The sequence below is a fragment of the Lutra lutra genome, chromosome 8, assembly GCF_902655055.1.
Source record: "Lutra lutra chromosome 8, mLutLut1.2, whole genome shotgun sequence".
Taxonomy (NCBI): Eukaryota; Metazoa; Chordata; class Mammalia; order Carnivora; family Mustelidae; genus Lutra; species Lutra lutra.
The window spans coordinates 86,486,872-86,508,263 of record NC_062285.1 but is presented as its reverse complement, the minus strand read 5'-3'; the positions used below and the strand labels follow the sequence as shown (position 1 = coordinate 86,508,263).

The 21,392-nt window shown below is 41.8% G+C and overlaps 2 protein-coding genes across 4 annotated transcripts in view; one reads left to right on the top strand and one right to left on the bottom strand.

Moving 5' to 3' along the window:
* The window catches only part of PDE6H (phosphodiesterase 6H), a 60,556-nt gene that overhangs the window by 17,338 nt on the left and 21,826 nt on the right, over positions 1–21,392 (top strand). The gene's annotated exons all lie outside the window — the stretch shown is intronic.
* Positions 49–20,438, bottom strand: ARHGDIB (Rho GDP dissociation inhibitor beta). Its single transcript, XM_047741875.1, has 6 exons — positions 20,292–20,438; positions 10,984–11,167; positions 10,252–10,335; positions 7,434–7,510; positions 3,261–3,324; positions 49–751 (listed from the first exon to the last, which is right to left on the bottom strand). The coding sequence occupies exons 2-6, from the start codon at positions 11,159–11,161 to the stop codon at positions 552–554; spliced, it is 603 nt and encodes a 200-aa protein (XP_047597831.1). The 5' UTR covers positions 11,162–11,167; positions 20,292–20,438; the 3' UTR covers positions 49–551.

The window sequence follows — 21,392 nt, the reverse complement described above, 5'->3', positions numbered from 1 at the left end:
GTTATCATATTTGTTCGAAGGAAGAAAGCAGGGAAATGAGGGTCTCAGTCAGATCATATAATTGTTTTATTTACTCTCTTGTGCTGTTTACAGTCTCCCAGAAAAAGAAGAACCTCCAGTGGTGGGGAACGTGATTAGGGACCTTCACTGAGCCAGCAGCAACCACAGAAGAATCCAGGGGTGGGAATGAGCTACTGTAACCCAAGGCAAAAGGACTGTTAATGATGGTTTGCCTATTTCCTGGCCTCCAGCTGCTCCCATGGGAAACGTAGAAGGAAATATTAAATGACTAGGTATTGAAATGAAGAATTTTGAAGAACTGGCCTTAATGGGGGCCCAGAAGGAATGGGCGGGATTAAAGCCTGGGTTTTAAGCTTCTTGTGCTAGGGAACACTTTGAGAGACATTGCAGGATAAGATGTGTTGGTAATAGAATGTGGGGTGCATTGGGGAAGGGATCCAGCTGTGAACAGGGAGGAGGGCCAGGGTGGTGAACGTGACTGAGAGGGTACTTCTGGATGGCAAGGTAGGGAAAGGGATGGGTGGATGTGCTCATTCTGTCCACTCCTTCTTAATGGACAGGTTCCACTCCCAGGTAAGGTGGTCGTGCTTGTCATCGTCGGTGAAGAAGGACTTGTTGTGGTAAGTGCCTCGGGCCAGCATGCCCTTGGGAGCCTCCTCAGTTGGAGTCAGGAACTCATACTCCTCTGGCCGAGGCCCGTAGCTGCCAACCATAAATGTTGCTTTGTCCACTAGGAAGAAAGACAAGTTCATTAGGGTAAGCGTCTGACAGAGGAAAAGCAAACACAGAAAACTGGAAAATTTGGAGCACAGCCTACAGTGACCAAAACCAAAAGCCATAGTTTCCAAACCGGGCTAAACAACAGATTTACCTGGGCATTTTTTTTTTTTTTTTGCCTTTAAAAAAAAAAAAAATATATATATATATATATGTATATATGTATATATATACACACACACGTGTGTGTGTGTGTGTGTGTATTTTATTGGCGTGCCTTTTAATAATACAGTTTCGCTCTCAGAAACTATGGATCAGTAATCTGCTATGGGCAGTGTCAAGAATCAGTGTTTTTATTTTATTTTGTTATTTATTTATTTACGATTTTATTTATTTATTTGAGAGACAGAGTGTGAGCAAGAAAGAGCATAAGCAACGGGAGGGTGGGGGGAGAGGGAGATGAGACTCCTCGCTGAGCAGGGAGCTCAATACAGGGGCTCCATCCCAGGACCCCAGGGATCATGACGTGAGCTAAAAGCAGGAGCTTCACCAACTGGGCCACCAGGTGCCCCAAGAATCAGTGCTTTTAGGAAGCCTCACAGCTGTTGCTATCAGGAGAGTCGGGAAATTAGCACCTTAAGTCTATGGAGATCAAGACTCTTCTTTTATGGAGCTATAGCAGGTTATACCATTAAAAAATTCCTCATTGGGGCGCCTGGGTGGCTCAGTGGGTTAAAGCCTCTGCTTTCGGCTCGGGTCATGATCCCAGGGTCCTGGGATCGAGCCCCGCATTGGGTTCTCTGCTCAGCGGGGAGCCTGCTTCCTTCTCTCTCTCTGCCTGCCTCTCTGCCTACTTGTGATCTCTGTCTGTCAGGTAAATGGATAAAATCTTTAAAAAAAAAAAAATTCCTCATTATGGGCACCTGGGTGGCTCAGTCGTTAGGCTTTTGTCTTTCGCTCAGGTCATGATCCCAGGGTTCTGGGATCCAGGTCCATGTTGGGCTCCCAGCTCAGCAGGAAGCCTACTTCCCTCTCTCCCACTCTCCCTGCTTTTGTTTCCTCTCTCTCTCTCTGTTAAATAAATAAAAATCTTGTTAAAAAATCCCTCATTAATTGAGACCCGAGTTCTGGTCTCATCTCTGCAACCACTTACATCAATATGACATTTCTGGGCCTCTGTTTCTTTCTCTATATAATGAATGTTAAGGACTTCCTACCTATAAACTATCATTCTATGAACATATCCGTTGCGGAGGTCGGGTAACAGCCGGTGATCAGAATGAACAGAAATCATGGATGGAAGAATTGCATAGAAAGGGAAAATCAATAATTTGGTTAAAAAAAAGGTGAAAAACTGGGACAAATGTTGGAAATAGCCAACCAAAGTTATTAATAGGTGAATAACTGGGACATATATTAAGAAACAGAGGGCATTAGAAAGTATAACTAAAGGTAGGCAGGAGGAGAGGCAGGCAGGCAATGTGTAGTTGGCTGTTAAATATTGTAAGTTTGGAGGAACAGCTACAGACATATCATTATCCTCTTGACTAAGTGAGGCAACATAATCTCTATACCCAAAGGAAAACAGGAAACTGAACTGTTTTTTCAATGAGACTTGGTCCTGGAAAGACAGGTTAGGATCTTACAGGTCAACAACCTTCTGTGGGATTTGAGTAATTGAGTGGTTGCCCAAGTCATGCAGATTTGTCCAACAATATCCCCTCAAACCCTTTATTAATTTCGGGGAACTGACCTATGCCTTACTGTTTCCCAACCCTGGAAGAAGAGAGCCCCCAAGGTCAATGGGAAATGTACCAGTACTTCCATCACCTTTCCAAGTTTCATTTCACCCTGCCCGTAGCATCGGAAGGAAACTTAAGGCAGTTCCCCAAGGCACATACAGTTTAGGTACAACTTGTCAAGGGCAACTAAAGACCAGATAATGCTGTGTTATGTCTCTGTGATAGTTTTTCTTAATTCTAGAAAGAATTCTGTTTCTTTGTTTTAAAAATTTAAAAATTTTAAAAAATTAAAAATTTTAAAAATTAAAAGCCCCTTGCTCCCCCATCCTCACTCCACACCTGCCCACATGCTACTTCCAACTCTAATTCCCAAAAAACACACACACCACTGTATAGAACCATAGAAACTTCCAGTCTTGGATTTTGCTGACCCTTAGGTTTATACCTCTGAACTACTTTTTTTTTTAACTTTTGAGAGTTTTTTTAATAGTCTTCATTTTTATCCAAATTTATCTTGGTTACTCTTCCCCTTTGTGAATAATAAATCACAGAGGCCTAAGGCTAAAAGTTAGTGGTTGACCCAGTGTAAACTAGATCTCTGAATGTAGGACTTGGCATTAGTGTCTAGACAGAAGTATATGTGTGCTGTTTCCTAGGGGGAGAATCCAAAGCTTTTTGTCAGGTTCTTAAATGAGTCTGTGACTAAAATTGTTAAAAAGAAGAATTTTAAGTATCAGTGGGGGACAGAGTTTGGGACAGTGTGAAGTATGGGTCCCTTACCTTTCACCCCAGTCCGGTAGGTATGCTGAACATATTTCAGACCCGACACAATATCCCTGTTCACCTGTAGGTGGGAAGGATCCAAGCAATTCAGATTAAAAACGGTCTCTCATTTCTCCCTTTTCTTTCATGCTTATCCTATCTAGCTGAGTCTTCTTTGAGGATGAAAGAAGGTTAAGATTTAGTTCAGAGTAAGTGTTACTATTATCATTTAGTGTGGACAGCGAAACAGAGATTGGAGAGAGGAGGTCCCAAGAGTCAACATTGCCAACCAATGATTAAATCGACGAATTAATCATCGATTTAATCATTGAATACTGTGCTGTTTGCTAGGGGGGAAAGGGGGTGCTTAATTAAACACTGTCTCGATATTCTTCATTACAATTCTCCTTCCTCTAAAGGTCCAAAGAATGATCTTGAGCCTCCTCTTCCCAATACTACTGGCCAGAACACCGTCCTTGTCTTAGGAAAAGCTACAAAGGTACCAATGGAAAATGTTCTGTGAGTGTCCAAAAGCCCTAACCTCAGAAATGATCCACCTAGCATGAAAAACAAACAACAAGGAGCAAAGCTGTAATGGAAAATCATGTCTAGAGGAGGGTTGTGCCCCTAATGTTGCTGAGATTGGAGTCTAAAGATGAAGAGTTTCTGCCCCACAGAAGCATCCTCCCTGCAAATAAATAATGGGTGAAATCCACTTGTGTCTGGCAAGCATTTTGGATGGCTGTTCTTTACAGATGTTTTCTGAGATGTCACCACTTCCCCAAGCCTTTCAAAGAAAGGTCACTAAAGCAGGATGAAAATATACACAGCCAAAGCACTTTGTTTTTCCATGATTCATTGTACCTAGGACTGAACTGGTTGTCCATTAATTTTATACAGTGCTCGCGTTTATACAAACAAAGTGGACATTGTGTCAGTAGGTGGGGAGCCTGGTGAATTGTTCGCCAAGATGAAGAATGAAAACATCTTTAAATAATTTCTCCCCATGGTAATTATGGCTGCCTTTTTGTCTTGGACAGAGTAATTAAACCGATTTATCAGTGCTATATTTCGTGGCGTTGGTGATAAAGCGGCACAGCAGTGAGCACGGCTAGCTTAGGTTTGAGACTGTCACTCCACAGAATCTATGGTACGAATCTTTCAAAAGCAGAATGAAAATAGCTTCATTGAAGAAATGGTGCTAAAAATGACACCCAAACTTTTTGGGTGTCAGAACACATCCTAAAATCCTCTTGCATCTGCCAGATGTGGCTCATGCCTATAGAAAAAAAGTGAATGCATTTTTCTAGAAGTCTCTAAGATCTTCCTTTGGGCCTTATGGGAGATGTGGTCTGGTAGCAAAAAGTCTGAAAAACGGGAATGGTGATTGCTACTCAGCGATAAGGACTTCAAATCAGAGTCTGCTGTTTTTCTGCTGTTGCATAGAGGGATTTATTTATTTATTTATTTATTTATTTATTTATAGAATTGGGAGGGGCAGAGGGAGAGGGAAAGAATCTTTTTTTTTTAATTATGTTATGTTAGTCACCATACAGTCCATCGTTAGTTTTTGATGTATTTTTCTATGATACATTGTTTGTGTGTAACACCCAGTGCTCTATGCAATCCATACCCTCCTTAATACCCATCCCCTCACCCGCCTCCCTTCTAAAACCCTCAGTTTGTTTCCCAGACTCCACAGTCTCTCATGATTCATCTCCCCCTCTGATTCCCCCCCTTCATTTTTTCCTTCCTTTTCCTGATGACCTCCATGCTATTCCTTATGTTCCACAAATAAGTGAAACCATATGATAATTGACTTTCTCTGCTTGACTTATTTCACTCAGCATAATCTCCTCCAGTCTCGTCCATGTTGATACAAAAGTTGGGTATTCATCCTTTGTGATGGCTGAGTAATATTCCAAATGCATATGGACCACATCTTTATCCATTTGTCTGTTGAAGGGCATCTTGTCTCTTTCCACAGTTTGGCTATTGTGAACATTGCTGTTATGAACATTGGGGTCCATGTGGCCCTTCTTTTCACTACATCTGTATCTTTGGGGTAAATACCCAGTAGGGCAATCACTGGGTCATAGGGGAGTTCTATTTTTAACTTTTCGAGGAACCTCCACACTGTTTTCCAAAGTGGCTGTACCACCTTGCACTCCCATCAACAGTGTAAGAGGTTTCCATTTTCTCCACCTCTTCAACACTTGTTGTTTCTTGCCTTGTCAACTTTTGCCATTCTAACTGGTTTAAGGTGGTATCAGAGGGAGAGAATCTTAAGCAGGCTCCATGCCCAGCCTGGAATCTGACATGGGGCTTGATCATAGGACACTGAGACCCTGATCTGAGCTGAAATCAAGAGTTGGATACTTAACCTATTGAGCCACCCAGGTGCCCTGAGGGTTCATTTAATATAAATGTATTTGAGATGGGTAAGAGAAAAATATGAATATTCTTTTCTTCCATCTGCAAGTCCCTCCCCATTGCTTCCCCTCATCCCAGGAGGAAAAAGCCTGTGGAAGTCAAAGATATTACATTTCCTTGGGAGGCAGAAGGAAAAGGTGTACAAACCAGAAAGGTGAACATCCCAGGCCAGGTTTTGGAGAGAACCATGAAGTTTTTGGAGGAGGGGGGGCGGAGAAAGAGAAGAACACGGAGCACAGTTAAGAGAGAGATGATGCAAGAGGATTTTAGGATGTGTTCCTGTGGTTATTAAAACAAACCTTCTTGGGTGTTTTTCAACAGATGTCACTAAAGATTTAAATTGCTTCTCAGTTATTTCCAGTTTTGGGTTGGTGTTTCTGCTAATGGTAGCTCCATGCTGGGACAGGTTGGTTAAACTTTGTGTGGGTTACACAGAGAGAGTGGTTTTTCTCTTGTGTGAGAAAATGCTAAGCCTCTGCAGCAGATGGGACTTGAAAACCCCTTTCTGTGCCCCTCCTCCATCACCCTGATATGTAATACCGACCACTACATTCTCTTCGGCCTTCCCACCCATAGCTGAAGCCCATGCCCCAGACATTTCCTTCTGATCTTATTCCCATCAAAATTAACCTCTTCTGTTTCATTTGGTACAAACTGGCTTACCAAAATGATAAATTAAGGTAGTAGCATTAATAATTAAAAATTCAGCTAATGCGTAATGCATTCTAAGCTTATTTGGATACAATGCCTTGCATATAATTCTAGGCATATTTGGATGCAATATCAAACTCGCAGGTGCTTCAATAATAAATATATAGAAAACAAGCAAGTGAAGCATAGCTCAGTATGTATTACAGAGTAGGCATCAATAAAAATTTTCAGAATGAAATTATTTTGAGGCATATTTATGTGTGATATATAGTGATTGTTCCTAGATCCTCAATCAACCCTGCACCAGGGGCAAAGAAGAGCCCAGTGTTCAGACACAGAGGGCAGATGGGGTCTTCCTTGGTGGCCCTGAAGCACCCTGAAGGATATGGCTGAGAAGGGCAACCAAGGCAAATACAGGTAATTAAGAGCAAACAGTACATTTCTGACTTACTTGGTTTCAGCTAAGATTATTTTTCTTTTTGCTTTTGGCCGTTCACTGGGGTATGTGTGTATTCATTATATGTCAATTTATCTCCTGTTTAGTCTTGCTCTTTCCAAAACTATAATTGTAATTCCCCATTATTTACCATGGCCCACTCTCTCTGGATGTATATCCTCACCGAGCAGTTAGAACTGAGGCTCTAATTGTTCTATTTCTTACTATTAATCAATTCATTCCTGTGTTAATTTCTCAATACATATTCACAAAATATCACAAAGTTTTGTGTAAAATGTTGGAAAGAAGAGAATATAATCTTCCCCTTTCTCAGGGTACTTGGGTGGTACAAGGAAGAAATGGCAAAAATGGTACAATATAAAGCAGGGCGTGCTTATGGTTGGGAGCTTTCAGAGTTCGTAGAAAGAGGGTTTCTGTTGGCTAAGTGATCAACGGGGAGTTCAGGAGAGGGTCCTGGTAGGGAAAAGGCATGAAGCAGGGGTGGGCCTCAAAAGATAGAGCTCAGAGTTGGGGAGAGGACTGTCGAGATCCAGAGAAAAAAAAGAAACAAAAACTGTGACAACATGATAATGCAAGACATTTGATTTTTTCTTTCTCTGATTATAGGAAGAATGCAGACTTTATAAAAACATACGTGGCAAGATACTTACTTTGAAGTGAATTTTGACTCTGTACTCAACACCCTCCTTTAGCACAAAAGTTTCTTTTTTGAGAGCTTCAAGATCTCCTGTATAAGTAGATTTAGAAAGAGTTTATTCTCCTCAGGAGAAACACAAGGAGATGATGGGAGTTTAAACTCCAGAGCTGTTTGCTGCGCCTGTCAGAATAACGTGGTCCACATGGCCCTTAATTCAAAGAATATCAGAGTTTACACGCACGCACACACGCACACATACACACAGACTCACACACACATGCACTTGCAATGCCTGAAATCTTACAGGTATATATGAAAAAAACTGGGATAGCACTTTCTCCCCCAAATTTGATGACAGCCCTAAAATATACAAGGTATTATCAGCAACGAGTTATGCATGACAATGTCTTTTTTTTTTTTTAAGGTAGTTTCCATGCCCAGCATGGGCTTGAAATCATGACTGAAATCATGTCTGAGGGGTGCATGCTCAACCAGCTGCCCTGACAATGTCTTTTCAAATTGTCAATAATAAAAACAAGTTTTAATCAGCCATCCTAGAGGAAAATCTGAATTACCTTTCTATTTTCTCTGTTGAAAATGATATGACATATATGGCCAAACAAAAAGATGATTAAAGAATGTGTCCCTACCCCTCAATAAATAAGAAAAATAAGTAAGAGCACTAGCTATTTGTTCTTGTAGATTTGGTGATGTTTGTGGCATTTCCTAGCTTTAAAAAATTTACCTGTTTTGGCTCCCTTTTACCATTCTGAATATATATTCACTTTTGTACTTTACATTTGCATATGTAATCTCATATTATTTTTCTTAAGGAAAGTCTCTTAAGTGATAAAAGCTTTAGGCTTTTCTGCTAACAGTAGCTCCATCAACCAGGATATGACTCTAATTCTTGTATTCTGGTTAGAGACGTAATCACTCTCTGTTCTTCTCCCAGTGTGATCCTGTATCATCTGACACTCTGGGGTGAACGTATATGTGTGTGTGTCTGTGCATGTGTGTGTGTTTTGTATGCTCTGTGCATGTGCTTCATGCCATATATATGTGTGTGAACTATATCTCTATCTATATATCTACACATGCACTATGTGTATATAGTATGTATATAATATACCATATATTTTTATATACACTATATATTATGTGTATTATATACACATATATTCTGTGTGTGTATATATATATATATACATGCACACACTATGTATGTAGTACGTATGTATACTATATGTATATAATATATATTTTGTATATAATTGTAGGTTTATTATATGTATATATAATGTATATTTATGTACATATACACACTATATATGTGTGTATATGTACATAATATATGTATGTATATTATACACTTATAATATATACTATATATTTTCTACACAAACTATATGTGTATTATGTGTGTGTGTGTGTGTGTGTGTGTGTGTGTGTGTTCATGCTGGGATTCACCTCAGGAACTTCTTGGTGACAGAAAACCAAATTTGGGCATCCTGATGGTAGGAAAGTGAAGGAGACTGAGTTTTCCCTGCAATGTGGTCAGGCCCTTAGATTTCCTGAGCGCTAATTTAGACCTCATCTCACAAATTAACGGTTGTACCTGCTAGTGTTACACAATTTCACACAGGAAGAGGCCTGAGTCCTGGTGAGAGAGAGAGAGAGAGAGAGAGAGAGGTATTCTCCTAGAGAGATGCTAGAATGTGGGGGTAGGTGAATTTGTGTCTGCTGTAATAATTTCAGTTGAAGGGGAAGTGTGTCTTCTCAGCCTCTGATTTCCTCCTTCAGACAAATAAAGCCATATAAGGTAAAGAGTGGATGTGCCCCGTGAGAGGGGAATCACCTAGCTGCTGAGCCTACCCTTCTGGAGTCACATTTACTCTGTCTCATGAGTCCACCTTTTGAATCCAGGAATCATTTTTTTTCCCCTGAAGAGCTGCCTTGGATGCCTCCAACCTCTTGACTCTGCGGCCCTTTTCCTCATTCCTCTCAGATGCAGATTTCCCCTATAATACCCACCTTCTCAGCTCTCTCTCCTCAATATTCAAGTGTCAGGAAAGGACTTGACCATTGTCACAATAAGGGGAAAGGAAATAAATTTTTGGGGGGGTGCAGAGAGAAAGAGTACAAACAGGGGGAGTGGAAGGGAGGGAGAAGCATGCTCCCGGGAAGCAGGAAGCCCCACGCAAGGCTCAATCCCAGGACTCCGGGATCATGACCTGAGATGAAGGCAAACGCTTAACCGACTGAGCCACCCAGGTGCCCCAGGAAATAACATCTTAATTTGTACATTTTTAGTGGGGGAAGTCCCTTCTACAAGAATCAGAGCTTTAAACTAGTATGTATTTAATAGTAGAATTCCCAGCACTAATTAAAAGATTTTTAGATGGCTTCTTGCCTTCATGGAATTTCTCTAGTTGATATAAGATCAATATTCTCTGAAGTTTAAAATGTATAAATATTACATTTCAGAAGTATACAACTTGCTTTGTAATATTTCCATCAAGTCATTTTACATGAATAATAACTCCCCTGTTGCTGCATGGAGATAAAAATCAGAGGTAAATATGATGATACAAGTAAATAGACCCACTACTTATGACTGCACCATCTTCAGTTAAAGACAGAGAGTGGGCTTTTCATCGGGTGTCGTAAATACTGTGTACCCTGAGAGCAATGATTTGTGAACTGGTCTCAGCATTTTGTATCTGGGATTCCCCTTACTAGTGCTTCCTTTTGCCAGGAGAGGGGCAGAGACTAAGTTTTCCCCATGATATCACTAGGCCCCTTGGAACAGAACAGTTGTGTCCACTTACCAGTGAGGTCCATGGTGATGGGTCCTGGGGCGCTCTCACAAACCAGGGTAAGCCGGGTGACCGTGACATTGGGGGCTGTTGGGTCTGCAGGATTCAAAAAAGAATGTAAGCCTAGGGAAGAGACACGTGTGTACAGTGTCTTCTCATGTGGACATTTTAAGTGGGAGAGCGGGAACATAAGAAGAAAAGTGGTATCTCTGTCTGGAGTGGAAATAGAAAGGGAAGTGGCAGGTTCCCCATGCTGGTCTCGACGGCCTTATAAATTAGAGTGGTGCTAGTTCTGCTTCCGGGACTTGGAGGTCCGCCTTGTTATCAACAGCAAACATTTCCTGGGTGGCTATGGTCAAGTTCCTCTGCTCGATGAGCACTGCCCCTCTCTATCTTATTCCGTTGTTGTGTCTGTGGAAGAGATGAATGGGTAGGCAAGGGAGGAGTGAGGAAGAGAAAGAAGAAGAAGAGAAAATGTGAGAGCATGGAGAGAATACAATTCTAAGTGGGAGTCTGGGGTTCTTTCTAAATCATCCCCATATGTAATTTTTGCCTATTGCCATGCTGACTTGTGCTGTATCTCCAAAAAAGACTTCATCCTATGGTCTGTAACTTTACGCAGCATATAGAGATTGTGCCTCACTTGCTTAGCCCTGGCAACCACTGGGTAGTCTTTCTTCTGCACCTGCTCCTGAGTTGCTGAAATGTATGCCTTCCACCTGCCCCCCATGCCCCTCCACACACCTGCCACCACAGGGCCATCCCCCAGGAGTGTTTTCTTATACTTGATTAGACTTTCGTCATCTTTGTCCATCTCCTGTAGTTCTTTCAGGGACTTCTGAGGTGGAGGCTTATAATTGAGCTTGCTGTCCAGCTCATCGACATCCTCCTCCAGGTGTGTTTCTGCATCCTTTTCAGTCATTTTGATCTATTTCAGAGAGAGAGAGAGAGAGGATGATAGTCCATTAGCCAAAAGTCAGTGGATATGAAAAAGGTTTGTGGGGCTGCTGGTAGCACCATCCTGGCCATAATAGGCTTCTGTAATTGTCAGTGATTTTCCAGGATATTTTTTCCTAGTTTAATCTCTTTATTTTTCATGCAATAAGCATATAATGCCGTTAGTCTTTTCTCTGACCTTCCTGAATTTCTCTGAACTGTGGCCAATTATCTCTTATTCACTGAATAAATGGACCAGAAAGAAATAGCTCATTTATGAATAATGTACAAATGAAACAACATAACACAAAAAGTCCCAAATAATGAACAGATAGCCCCAGTTCAAACAATTATAGGAATAACTACACTCCTCTAAATCCAGCCATTCCTCTAGTGTCCAAGTTCTTAGCATTGTACCATCCCTGTTGTGATGGTTTCAAAACACATGTAACCAAAGAAATGGATGGCTTCTTCCCATTAATTGAATCTTTCCCCTAAACTCCTGAGATACTTCAAAGGTAAGTCATGCAATGCTGTAGACTGCCATGATACCTGCCTGAGGTGTCTGAACGGTTCCCATCCAACACTGCTAATAACTCCCTGAGGGCAGCAGGCACTAGGTTCTGTGCTTCTCTTGAATCTCCCATAACTGAATAGTTTAGGCATTTTATAAACCCTCATGGTTTGGCTTATTTATCTCTGTATCTAAAGATCTTCTGTTCCTTTGAGATGACATAAAAAATAACAAAAGACTCTTTAAATTCCTTCAGACAAAATGGGAAGGGTTAACCTGTCCTTATTTTACTTTTATCTATCACTGATCTCCCTTTTCTGGTCCCTTTCCCTTTTGGTATCTCCCTCTCCCTGCCAGAAGACTAGTGATTTTATGCTCTAAGTCCTCACCCTGGCATACCCTGGAGTCTGTCGTCTTCTCTCATTATCTACATTTACTTGCTATGTGTTAAAATATTGAGGGGAGATTCTAATAAAATGATTCACACTTAATTGTTAGTGACTGAATAATGGGTTTAAAAATTACTCATTTTAGGCCATGTATAGTCAGAGCTTTTCAGAGCAGAAAGAAACCATAGAGGTGAGATATTCCAACCCATTATGGAATCATCGAGAAAACTGAAACTCAGAGGTTAAGAGAAATGCCCAAATTATCATAGCTGGATGAGTTGCAGTGTCTTAATAAAGAGGAAGGAGTCTCTACTGAAAGAATTTCAGGACTGTGGCTTGTAGCAATGGAACTATTTGGGGAAACATGGGAGGTATTTGGGCAAGGAGATAATTTCCTGATTTCCTGTAGTCCTCCCTCAAGAGTGTCCTCCCTGCCTTTGGTTAAAGACTACATTGTTCCTAAGTGGCACAACTCTAGACAATATCTAGCACATCTCATCTTCAGTGACTCTGCAAACCTCTGTCAAGTCCCCCAGGGAGTGAAGCTATCTCTGGCCAAAATCAGCTGTGGTTTTGAGTTTCAAAGTCTCCATCACTGGCATCAGAAAGAAAAATAATTTGGAAGTAAAGTGAAACAAAAACAATTTTAACAGAAAAAGAAGGAAAAAACAGAGAGTAAAAAGAAATGATATCTCTTGGCTCATCAATCCTCTTCTAACAAAATAACAAGCCAAACACCATGAGCTTGATCAAGTCTGCAAATAGCATTGCAATGCCCAGGTCCACTTCCTGTGTAGGAAGGAAGCATGCAGGTTTGTTCCTATGGCAACTCTTGTCTCAGCAGAAAACTCAACGCCATTCATAACTGAGCCTCTCAAGAACAGCATAATAAACATCATGACCAGCTCAACTCATATTCCAAACAACACTCAGGGAGAGTGAATGAACTGGTTGGAAAAATAATGAAGAAATAATGAAGAATGCAGTGGGTTGTGGGTAGCTTGAGGACAATCATTAAGGGACAGATGAAGAGCAGCCAGATGAGATTAGTCAGAAGAGAGAGGTTCTCCTTTGGTGACACCCAGGAATCTGACCAGATACCCAGAGTGGACAGGGATGCTTGAGTGACTCAGTCAGTTAAGTGTCTGACTCTTGGTTTTGGCTCAGATTATGATGTCAGGATCCTGGGATTGAGCCTTACGTCTGGCTCCACGCTCAGTGCAGAATCTTCTTGTCTCTCTCCCTCCTGCTCTCTTCCTCCTCCCACTTCTCTCTCAAATAAATAAATAAAATCTTCAAAAATATGTGTGAACAGATCATCAGGAAACCTATTTATACATGAGGATGTCTTGACCCTCTTAGGACTCTCTGGAATATATCGCTTGGTTCTAACAAGTCATCTGCTTGAAGTCTGACCATCAGAAGATAACATCACACCCACCCATTACTTAGTTCAAGGTGATTTCCATAACCTGCAGGAAATTGTTATTCTGCACCATGAAATCTCAATTTTGAAAGGATAGTGAGAGAGAGAGAGGGAGAAAAAGGTAGAGAAAAAGACAAAGACATGATCTAAGACAGGATTCAACAACATCTGTGGGATCATTGGCAAGTCAATTTATCAGTCATCTAGATCTTGATATGCTTATTAGTAATTCTGAGACTTCTGTCAATTCTAAATTTCCTTGATTCATTAGAAACAGATATACAATAATTGGTTCATACAAATGAAATGTAAGTTTATTTAAAAGACAGGTAAAAGCAGAAGATAACATGAGATTCTATATAAAATTATTGCAGTAAAGAGAAGGAAATTCAGGACCACATTAAAATAATTTGATTTAAATATATAGCATATGAAAAAATGATATGAAGCCAAATGACCCCAAACCAGCTCAATCTGGAAAGCAGATTAGAAAAAGATGAAAATATAGTAATGCAACAAATAAGGAACTGGAAAAGCAATTCTCAAGGAAAGCTTCTTTAAAGCACAATATTTGGTGAGAACCTACTCTTTATAAGGCTCAGCGCTTTACCACTTACTGGTATTTAAGTTACTCTCCAAAGTGGAGAAGGAGCTGTGGGATGGACAACCACCATGGTTTGACTGATGATTCTTAATCTTTTTGGAAATTACACATCTTTTTAAAGATCTGGTGAAAGTCACAATCCTCATAAAAGGAAAAAAAGAATATGCCCATGAGATGCTACATGCAATCCAGAGGCTCATAGACTTTACTAGAGTCCAAGATTAGAAACATGACCTTGAAACTGTGACTTCTTGGAAACATGAAGCAGAGAGTTGACTGTTACAGTGGAAGCTTTCTTCTTTTGGAGGCCTGGAGGCATCAGTGACCCAAACTAGCTTCCAGCCAAGGATCATGTTTATCAAACCCCAAATGCTGGATATGAAAAAGCAGGAGATATCAGGTAACATCTGTATCCGAGAGAATATGAACACCCAGCCTGGCAGAGGAGCAAAGGTGCATAGGGCACAGCTCTTGAGGGAAAGTGTTCTGAGGTCAATCTACCTGATTTTGGATAATTATCTCTTCATTGAACTAGTTCTCACCATGCACAAGTGTTGATTCTGGCTTGGCTACTAGTCAGCTGTCACACCCTGAGCAACTGGTTTACCGACTGTGGTGCTTATTCTCCTTCTCTTGAGGTTTGGGGGTTGGAGCAGACCACCTCTAGGTGCTTTCCCTTTCTAAGTTCTCCATCTGTAGATTCATTCTGCCCTGCGGGCATGCGTCAGCTGAGTTGCACACATTCGATTACCTTATTTCACTTGTGTACAGAAGAGAATTACCCAATCTCTGTTTCATTATCTCAAATTTGTCTGAAGTCCCAAAAGAAACAGCATTTTAAATTTCACAGTTCATCTCTGAGGAACCATGGATTCTGCCAATGCCTCAGCCATCATGGCTTATGGAGTTTGATAATGATTTCCCAAACTATGTGTGTGTTATACATGTGAATATATAAATATACATGTAAACTATGTATATCCTGACCATACATATCAGTCTTCTCTCTTTATCCCCTCATTTTACAGTGGGATATGCCTAGGAGAGGGAGAATGGGCATTTTATGGAAATTCCACAACTACCTTCGAGTATCATCCAAAGAACAACCGGCTTTGTTATTGATGATGATAATTATAATAGTTATCATACATAACGCTAAATGCTGTCCTGAGGACTAGCTCATCACTCCTCACTACAGCCTCGGGGGCGGGCATGGTCATATGCTCTTCTACAGGTTAGTAAACTGAAGCTCAGATGAGAAGCTTGCGGAAGAAGACCTATTGTGTAAGGGGCAGAATTGCCGTCTCCGCCATCTTGTTTGGCTTGCAGGTGCTATGCTCTGTTGCTCCAGCTGTCTTAAGTAAGAAGTAAAAATGAAATTATAGAACCCATTAGTCATCTTGGGAATCTATCCTAAGAGTGCACAGGCAGTAGGAAATGTGCTTCTTTGCAAGACTCTGCAGGCTTTAGCGAGGCAGTGAGGCATCACATAGAGAGGGTTTCAGGGCCACTCTGTCCCGTGTACTCTTGCACAAGTCCCTGAACCTCTCTGCGCTCCAGTTTTGTCCTCTGTAAAATGAAATCATTGCCTTAGAAGGACCTCTGATGCCTCTTCCTAATTGAATGACTCGAATGCTCCTTTATTTAAAGAAGCCTCTGAAATGAGAAAAGAAAAGAGGAAGTGGAGGTGGGGTTGGGGAGAACCCAGTTCATCTATGCAGAACATTCTAGCTGGCCTTTTCTCACCTTCCTCTGCAGCTCACCCACTGTTCCACAAAAAGCAGAGGTGTTTTGTTTGCTTGGAGGTTATTTTGACATTGGTTTTTTGACACAGTAAAAGTGAAATGGAGACTCAAGAATTATGTGTTGAACAAGGTTAGTGTGCACTCCATCAAGACCCAAAGTACATATTGGTTGCGTGTGTGTGTGTGTGTGTGTGTGTGCTTACTACTCATTATCTTTATCTCCTGCTTCACGGATGCCTCCACAGATGAATTTTCACAGTGAACCCCTCGCACCCTCCTGTTTGCTAGGCAGGCAGGCAGTGTAAGCAGGAGGTGTGCTGAGATAGGAACTTAATCCTCTCAGGCTCAATTAAAATGCCACATTAAATTAGGACGAGTTACTCGTGGCATGACTATGCCATAGCACAAAATGGTGGTTTTGCTTGCAAATCCAGTGAAATGTTCAAGATACCGAACTTAAGAATTTGCACCAATCTCAGGATAGAGCACCCTTGTCTGGTTCAGTGATGCAGTTCCAAAGAAGCGGAGGGCAAGAAAAGGTGAAACCCTTGAGTTTAGATGAAACAGATTACCTGGCTACTTCAAAGAAAGGTGATTTTCAAGGCCTACTAGGATCTGGACTTGGAGTCTGGCGGGCCAGAGATTCACAATGTGGTTCAGCTTTGCCTTATTACAGGACCTAACTAAGCAAATGATCAGCCTTGCCGAGCCCCAGATTTTCCACCAGTAGTGTGGAAATAATGATCTCTCTTCATGGAGTTGAAGAGTTGGAGGAAACACATGAAAAGTTTTCAGACGATCCTGGCCAATAACAGATGTTCACTAAACTACACGTTCTCTTCCTCTGCTTCCTGCCCTGTGGGATGGTCTGTCCTGTCGCACAGCTTCTGTGAAGTGAGGTAACTGGCTCCCTGGGCACCGAATGCTTTCCCTTGGTGCTGCAGTGTTGACAATGTCCACTCCTTCCATCTTAAAAATAGATTTTGTTTCTTTGAGGAGTACAGAAGACACGAGAAGTTCTGGGAATTGCGAGAACTGTTTATTAACTGAATCAAGCTTAAAATGGGAATATCACTATTATGTTTCTTTAAAAAGCTTCCTCATGAACAACTTAATTTTAGATTCTATTTATTGCTCCCTTTCCTAATTGAAGCCAGAGTTGACTCCGTGAATGATGAGAAATGACAAAAGACAACAGGCGCAGCCAATGGAGAGAATATCCTTTGGCTCTGGAGCAAAATTATGTGGAGACCGATCTCGTGTTCCAAAGTTGCTAGATGATGCTTCTAGATGCACAGGTCATGAATATGAGAGAGAAGAGGTGGAGATAACAAAGGGACAGCAAAATATGGAAGTACTAGAAGTAGGGGGATTTCCATCAGAGAAGTGCTAATGCAAGCATTAGTATTCTCTGTCACCCTGTCATGTCCTCTCCCTGCTGACAAGGATATGTCCCACTTTCACTAAACCTGGGGCTGCAGCTCTAGATAGCGGGCCATTTAGAGCTGGACCATCCCTGAAGTATGTCAGAGCCAGTCAAGGATTTGGGTCTGCTTTGCTGCCTGCCTGGTTACTGGGCTTATCTAGGACTCCAAGTTGATCCCTTGGGACACCAGAAGCTGTCTTGGTTCTGGAGTCCTCTGTGGTTTCTCAGTATTCCTTAGCAACATGGAGGGTTGGTGCCTCCTGGGCTCCTCAGGGCTGCTCTCTACCCTGTTAGCTCTGTGAAGACCATCTGAAAGAGCAAAGCTGAGTGAGGAGAACCAACTCGGTGCCTGAGAGGATGGTGTCTTGTTAGATAAAATAGACATTAAAATCAATCCTGAGAACGATACACATGACTAGAAGCAGAATTCTTCAACATTTCCCTGGGTGGGAGCAACGAGACATTCTTTCTTCCCGGCACACTCACAGTATACTCTTCTAACCCAGATTTCTATGCAAAAGGAGAGAGAACTCGGTGGCCCCATTCAACCTTGCTGGGTGTCTGCCCTGTGAAGTTAACCACGCTGGGTATTTTCACAAATACTTATTTTAAATAATCCTCGATGAAAACTGCAGCAAGGACGCCATTATTAAGCAAAAGACTAGACTGCCATAACTTGAGACAGTCACAGAAGTTTTACATTCAGCATGGAAAGGGGTAAAGACACCATCTATAACCATGGGTGCTGAGAAGAAAGCTCAGGTGAATTTGAATTAGCTCTGGCTGTGGACACCAGAGTGTGACATGGCCCAGAGTGATTGGGGAAGTGCTTACTAAAGGGATAAACGTTGAAGTATTAGGCTCAACATGAGAGCCACCCCTGGGCATGGCCTCTCATCCAGGGCCCCGGACAGCATAACACTGCCTTTGAATAAGGACGCCCAGAATGTGGCATTAGAGAAAATCCGCCCCCCCGGGACATTTCTTAAAATGTCCTTCTAAGGCATTGCAGCTGTTGGTTCTTTTTTTTTTTTTTTTTTTTCTTTTTTTGGTGACTTTAGTCAAATATTTGAACACTTCTGAGCCTTACTGTCCTCTCAGGATTCAAATTGGAAAGTTTCTACCACCAGGCTTGACATAGAGAAGGTACTCAATGGATGTCGGTTCTTTTTCTTTATCTGCTTTGTTTCTAGTCCCTGGGGCTGCTAGCTGAAATTTGTGCTATATTGTGCTCCCATAAATTGGCCTGGGCTGATCTTCCCGTCAGAATGACTTCGCTGTGGTGACCTTCCACTGACAACAGAACCTCCATGGTGCTCCCAGCCTACTTCCCTAGGGACAAATTCATGCTCTCCCAAACAAGCAAGGACTAAACCCCCATCCCTGGAATGTGCCCAAATGTGTCCATTAGCTTTGGTTCAGCTGGAGCACGGCGATTCCACACGTGCCAGGTCTGAGCATCCTGAATGGAGAAGGAACTCTTCTCTCAGAACTCTCTGCCCATCTCACAAAAGAGTAAGATGATCTTATTACTACGCTTGTGTCACATTTGGATTTGGGAGGGATGTTTTCTTGAACATTTAACAAAACAAAGCGATGGCAAAGATCTGCGATGTCTGCCTGGGCACCGAACTCTGGATTTCCCTTGCTTGAGCATTCCTGCAGGGAGGCTCCAACACACTAATGCAGATTTTGGTGACTCTCCATGTGAAAGGGTGACTATGGGGCAGATCTCTCTGGGAGAGCAGTCTGCCTTCCTGGACCGTGCATGGAAGAACAGCCATGGGTTGATCAGACCCAGGCCACAAGTAACCCTAACTAAGTCTAGAGTGTAATAACAGACTAGGTTCATAAAACATGCTGACTGGGGCCGCCTCTGAAGGGAAGAATTTCAGATCATGCCTAAGGCACTTCTAATGGTCGCCAAATTCAGTCCTTCACAATTTGAAGGCTCACGGTTTAGATATCCTAGAGGGGCTAATTGGATTTTTGTAGAACCTATCTCTTAATAAATTATTTGGTGCCTTCTCTGCTTTTAGTCCTCTTGGATGTAAAGATTTTTTTTTTAGCAATAACAGGAATGAACTTTCTGCCCATCTGACTGCAGGAATTTACATATATAGATTATTATTTATATTTAAGATATTTATTTATTTTGCCAGAGAGGGAGAGACAGAGACAGAACGAGAGAAAAAGCACAAGCAAAGGGGAGCAGCAGGCAGAGGGAGAAGCAGGCTCGGGACTCGATCCCAGGACCCGGGGATCGTGACCCAAGCCAAAGGCAGATGCTTAACTGACTGAGCCACTCAGGTGCCCCTGACTGTAGGAATTTAATAAGTGGTTTTTGTTAGTGATAGAAATTGATTCCACTGTGACAAATGAGTAAATAACAACATGTTCTACCATTACCTCCCCTTTGATTGTTAAATCCCATAGTACTCAAAGGAAGGCTTTCATTATGCATTTCTCTTATATCACCAGAAAAATTCTTTAGGGGAAAACAGTTTAATGTTTGACAGCTTTGAGTCTTTATCTTTTTTTCCTTTCAATCAGTCTTTTTACATCTACTTAAAAACAGGAAACCACATATCTCCACCCCAGCAGCAACCCTTCATCTACTAGCATGTTCCACACCAGTTTGGGTCCACAGTCTTTTCGCTTCTGAACTTGGCTGGATGCCCACCCCTACCTTGTAGGAAACCCCTCCGGGCACTCCTCAGGAGTTACACTCATGGCCCTTTTCCCACACACTCAGGATCTCATCCCCCGGGCTGCTGCAGGGCGCGCCCTCCCCTCCTTCGCTGAGCTCTCTCCCCTGAGTCATTGCTAAGATTCCCTGCTCTGACTTCCCCTTCTCTGCAAACTGCTCTTACCGCCTCCTTAGTACTTTCTTATCGGTTTCAAAGATAATCTAAAAAAATAAACTGGAGAGGGTCGTCGCCTGGTTGAGAGATCGCCTGCATTTGCTGTGCCCACCTATAGCCTCCCTCACCCCGAGGTATTTCAACTTACATTCAGTGGCTCACGGCTCTCTGGGGTGCCTCTGTCTCTCACTCTGACTTCTGAGTTCTGGCAGTTAGAACAGGAAGGAAGTTAGTGAGGAAAAAAAATGTTTTAAACCTACTAGAAGAGGAAACCCTGGGCTGTCTCAAATCCTGTTCCTTTGCACTGCGTATCTCTTGATCAGTCAACTGAACACTGTTCTTGTCAAGTAATGGCACAGGTGTGAGCATGACTGCCCGTGTGAGTGTGAATGTGGATATGCGTGAGTGCTTGTGCAAGGGCATCGAGGCCATAGCCTCTGAGCACTGAGGATCATTGTGCAGATATGTTGAAACAAATTAAGTCGTTGCAGTGCATAGCTTAACTGAGGCAAGTAGCCGAAAACCAGCAGCAGTAAATTCGCATGAGCTTTACTTCGTATCACTGACTTCTGTTCCTGTGTGGTCTCTGCCAGCTTTCTTATCGGCCAGATATCTTGAAAGTTTGCTGGCAGCCAATGCAGAGCGCTAAGGAATTATAAATGTTAACTGCATATACTTGGCCCTCAAACAGGTTTTTTGGAGTTTTGTTGGTTATAATTTCAAAATGTAGCTTTGCATTGCAGCACAATCAAATGTTACTTGTAGTTTTCACTATTTTTTTAATTAAAAAAGAAGTAAAGCACTGTTTTTGATTAAACCTAGGAATGAGGAGTACAAAATAGCTTAAGACTTCATTAATTCAGTCTTGTAACACAGAATTTGTGGTAATTTAACAAGTACGAAAACCGACTTCGTACCCTATTTAGGGAAATGGTTTGTGAAGTCATTTAAATGGGAACAAGTTGCAGGGGCCATATTTAAACCCTTTAAAGGAACAAGCAGTTCTTAAGTAGTGCAGCCACATTGATTTCATACACTCCATAGCTGCTGTCAATAAAAAAAAAAAGCTTATTTATACGAACACGTCCATATTTCGTATTTACATTGTTTCGATATGTGTAGAGCTGACCAAGCAAATATAGTTGGAGAAATGACATTTATTTTGCTGTCATTTGAATGTGCTGCGTCTTGTTCCCTTTATTTCGTAAACTGATGCCACCAAATACATCTTTAGTCATGGGAACTGAAA

Excerpts from the sequence above, each read along its gene's own strand:
- ARHGDIB (XM_047741875.1), bottom strand. The coding sequence starts at position 11,161 with ATGACTGAAAAGGATGCAGAAACACACCTGGAGGAGGATGTCGATGAG. Across the intron at positions 7,511-10,251 it reads CATCACCATGGACCTCACTG|GAGATCTTGAAGCTCTCAAA; the intron begins GTAAGTGGACAC and ends CTACTTATACAG. Across the intron at positions 3,325-7,433 it reads GAGTCAAAATTCACTTCAAA|GTGAACAGGGATATTGTGTC; the intron begins GTAAGTATCTTG and ends TCCCACCTACAG.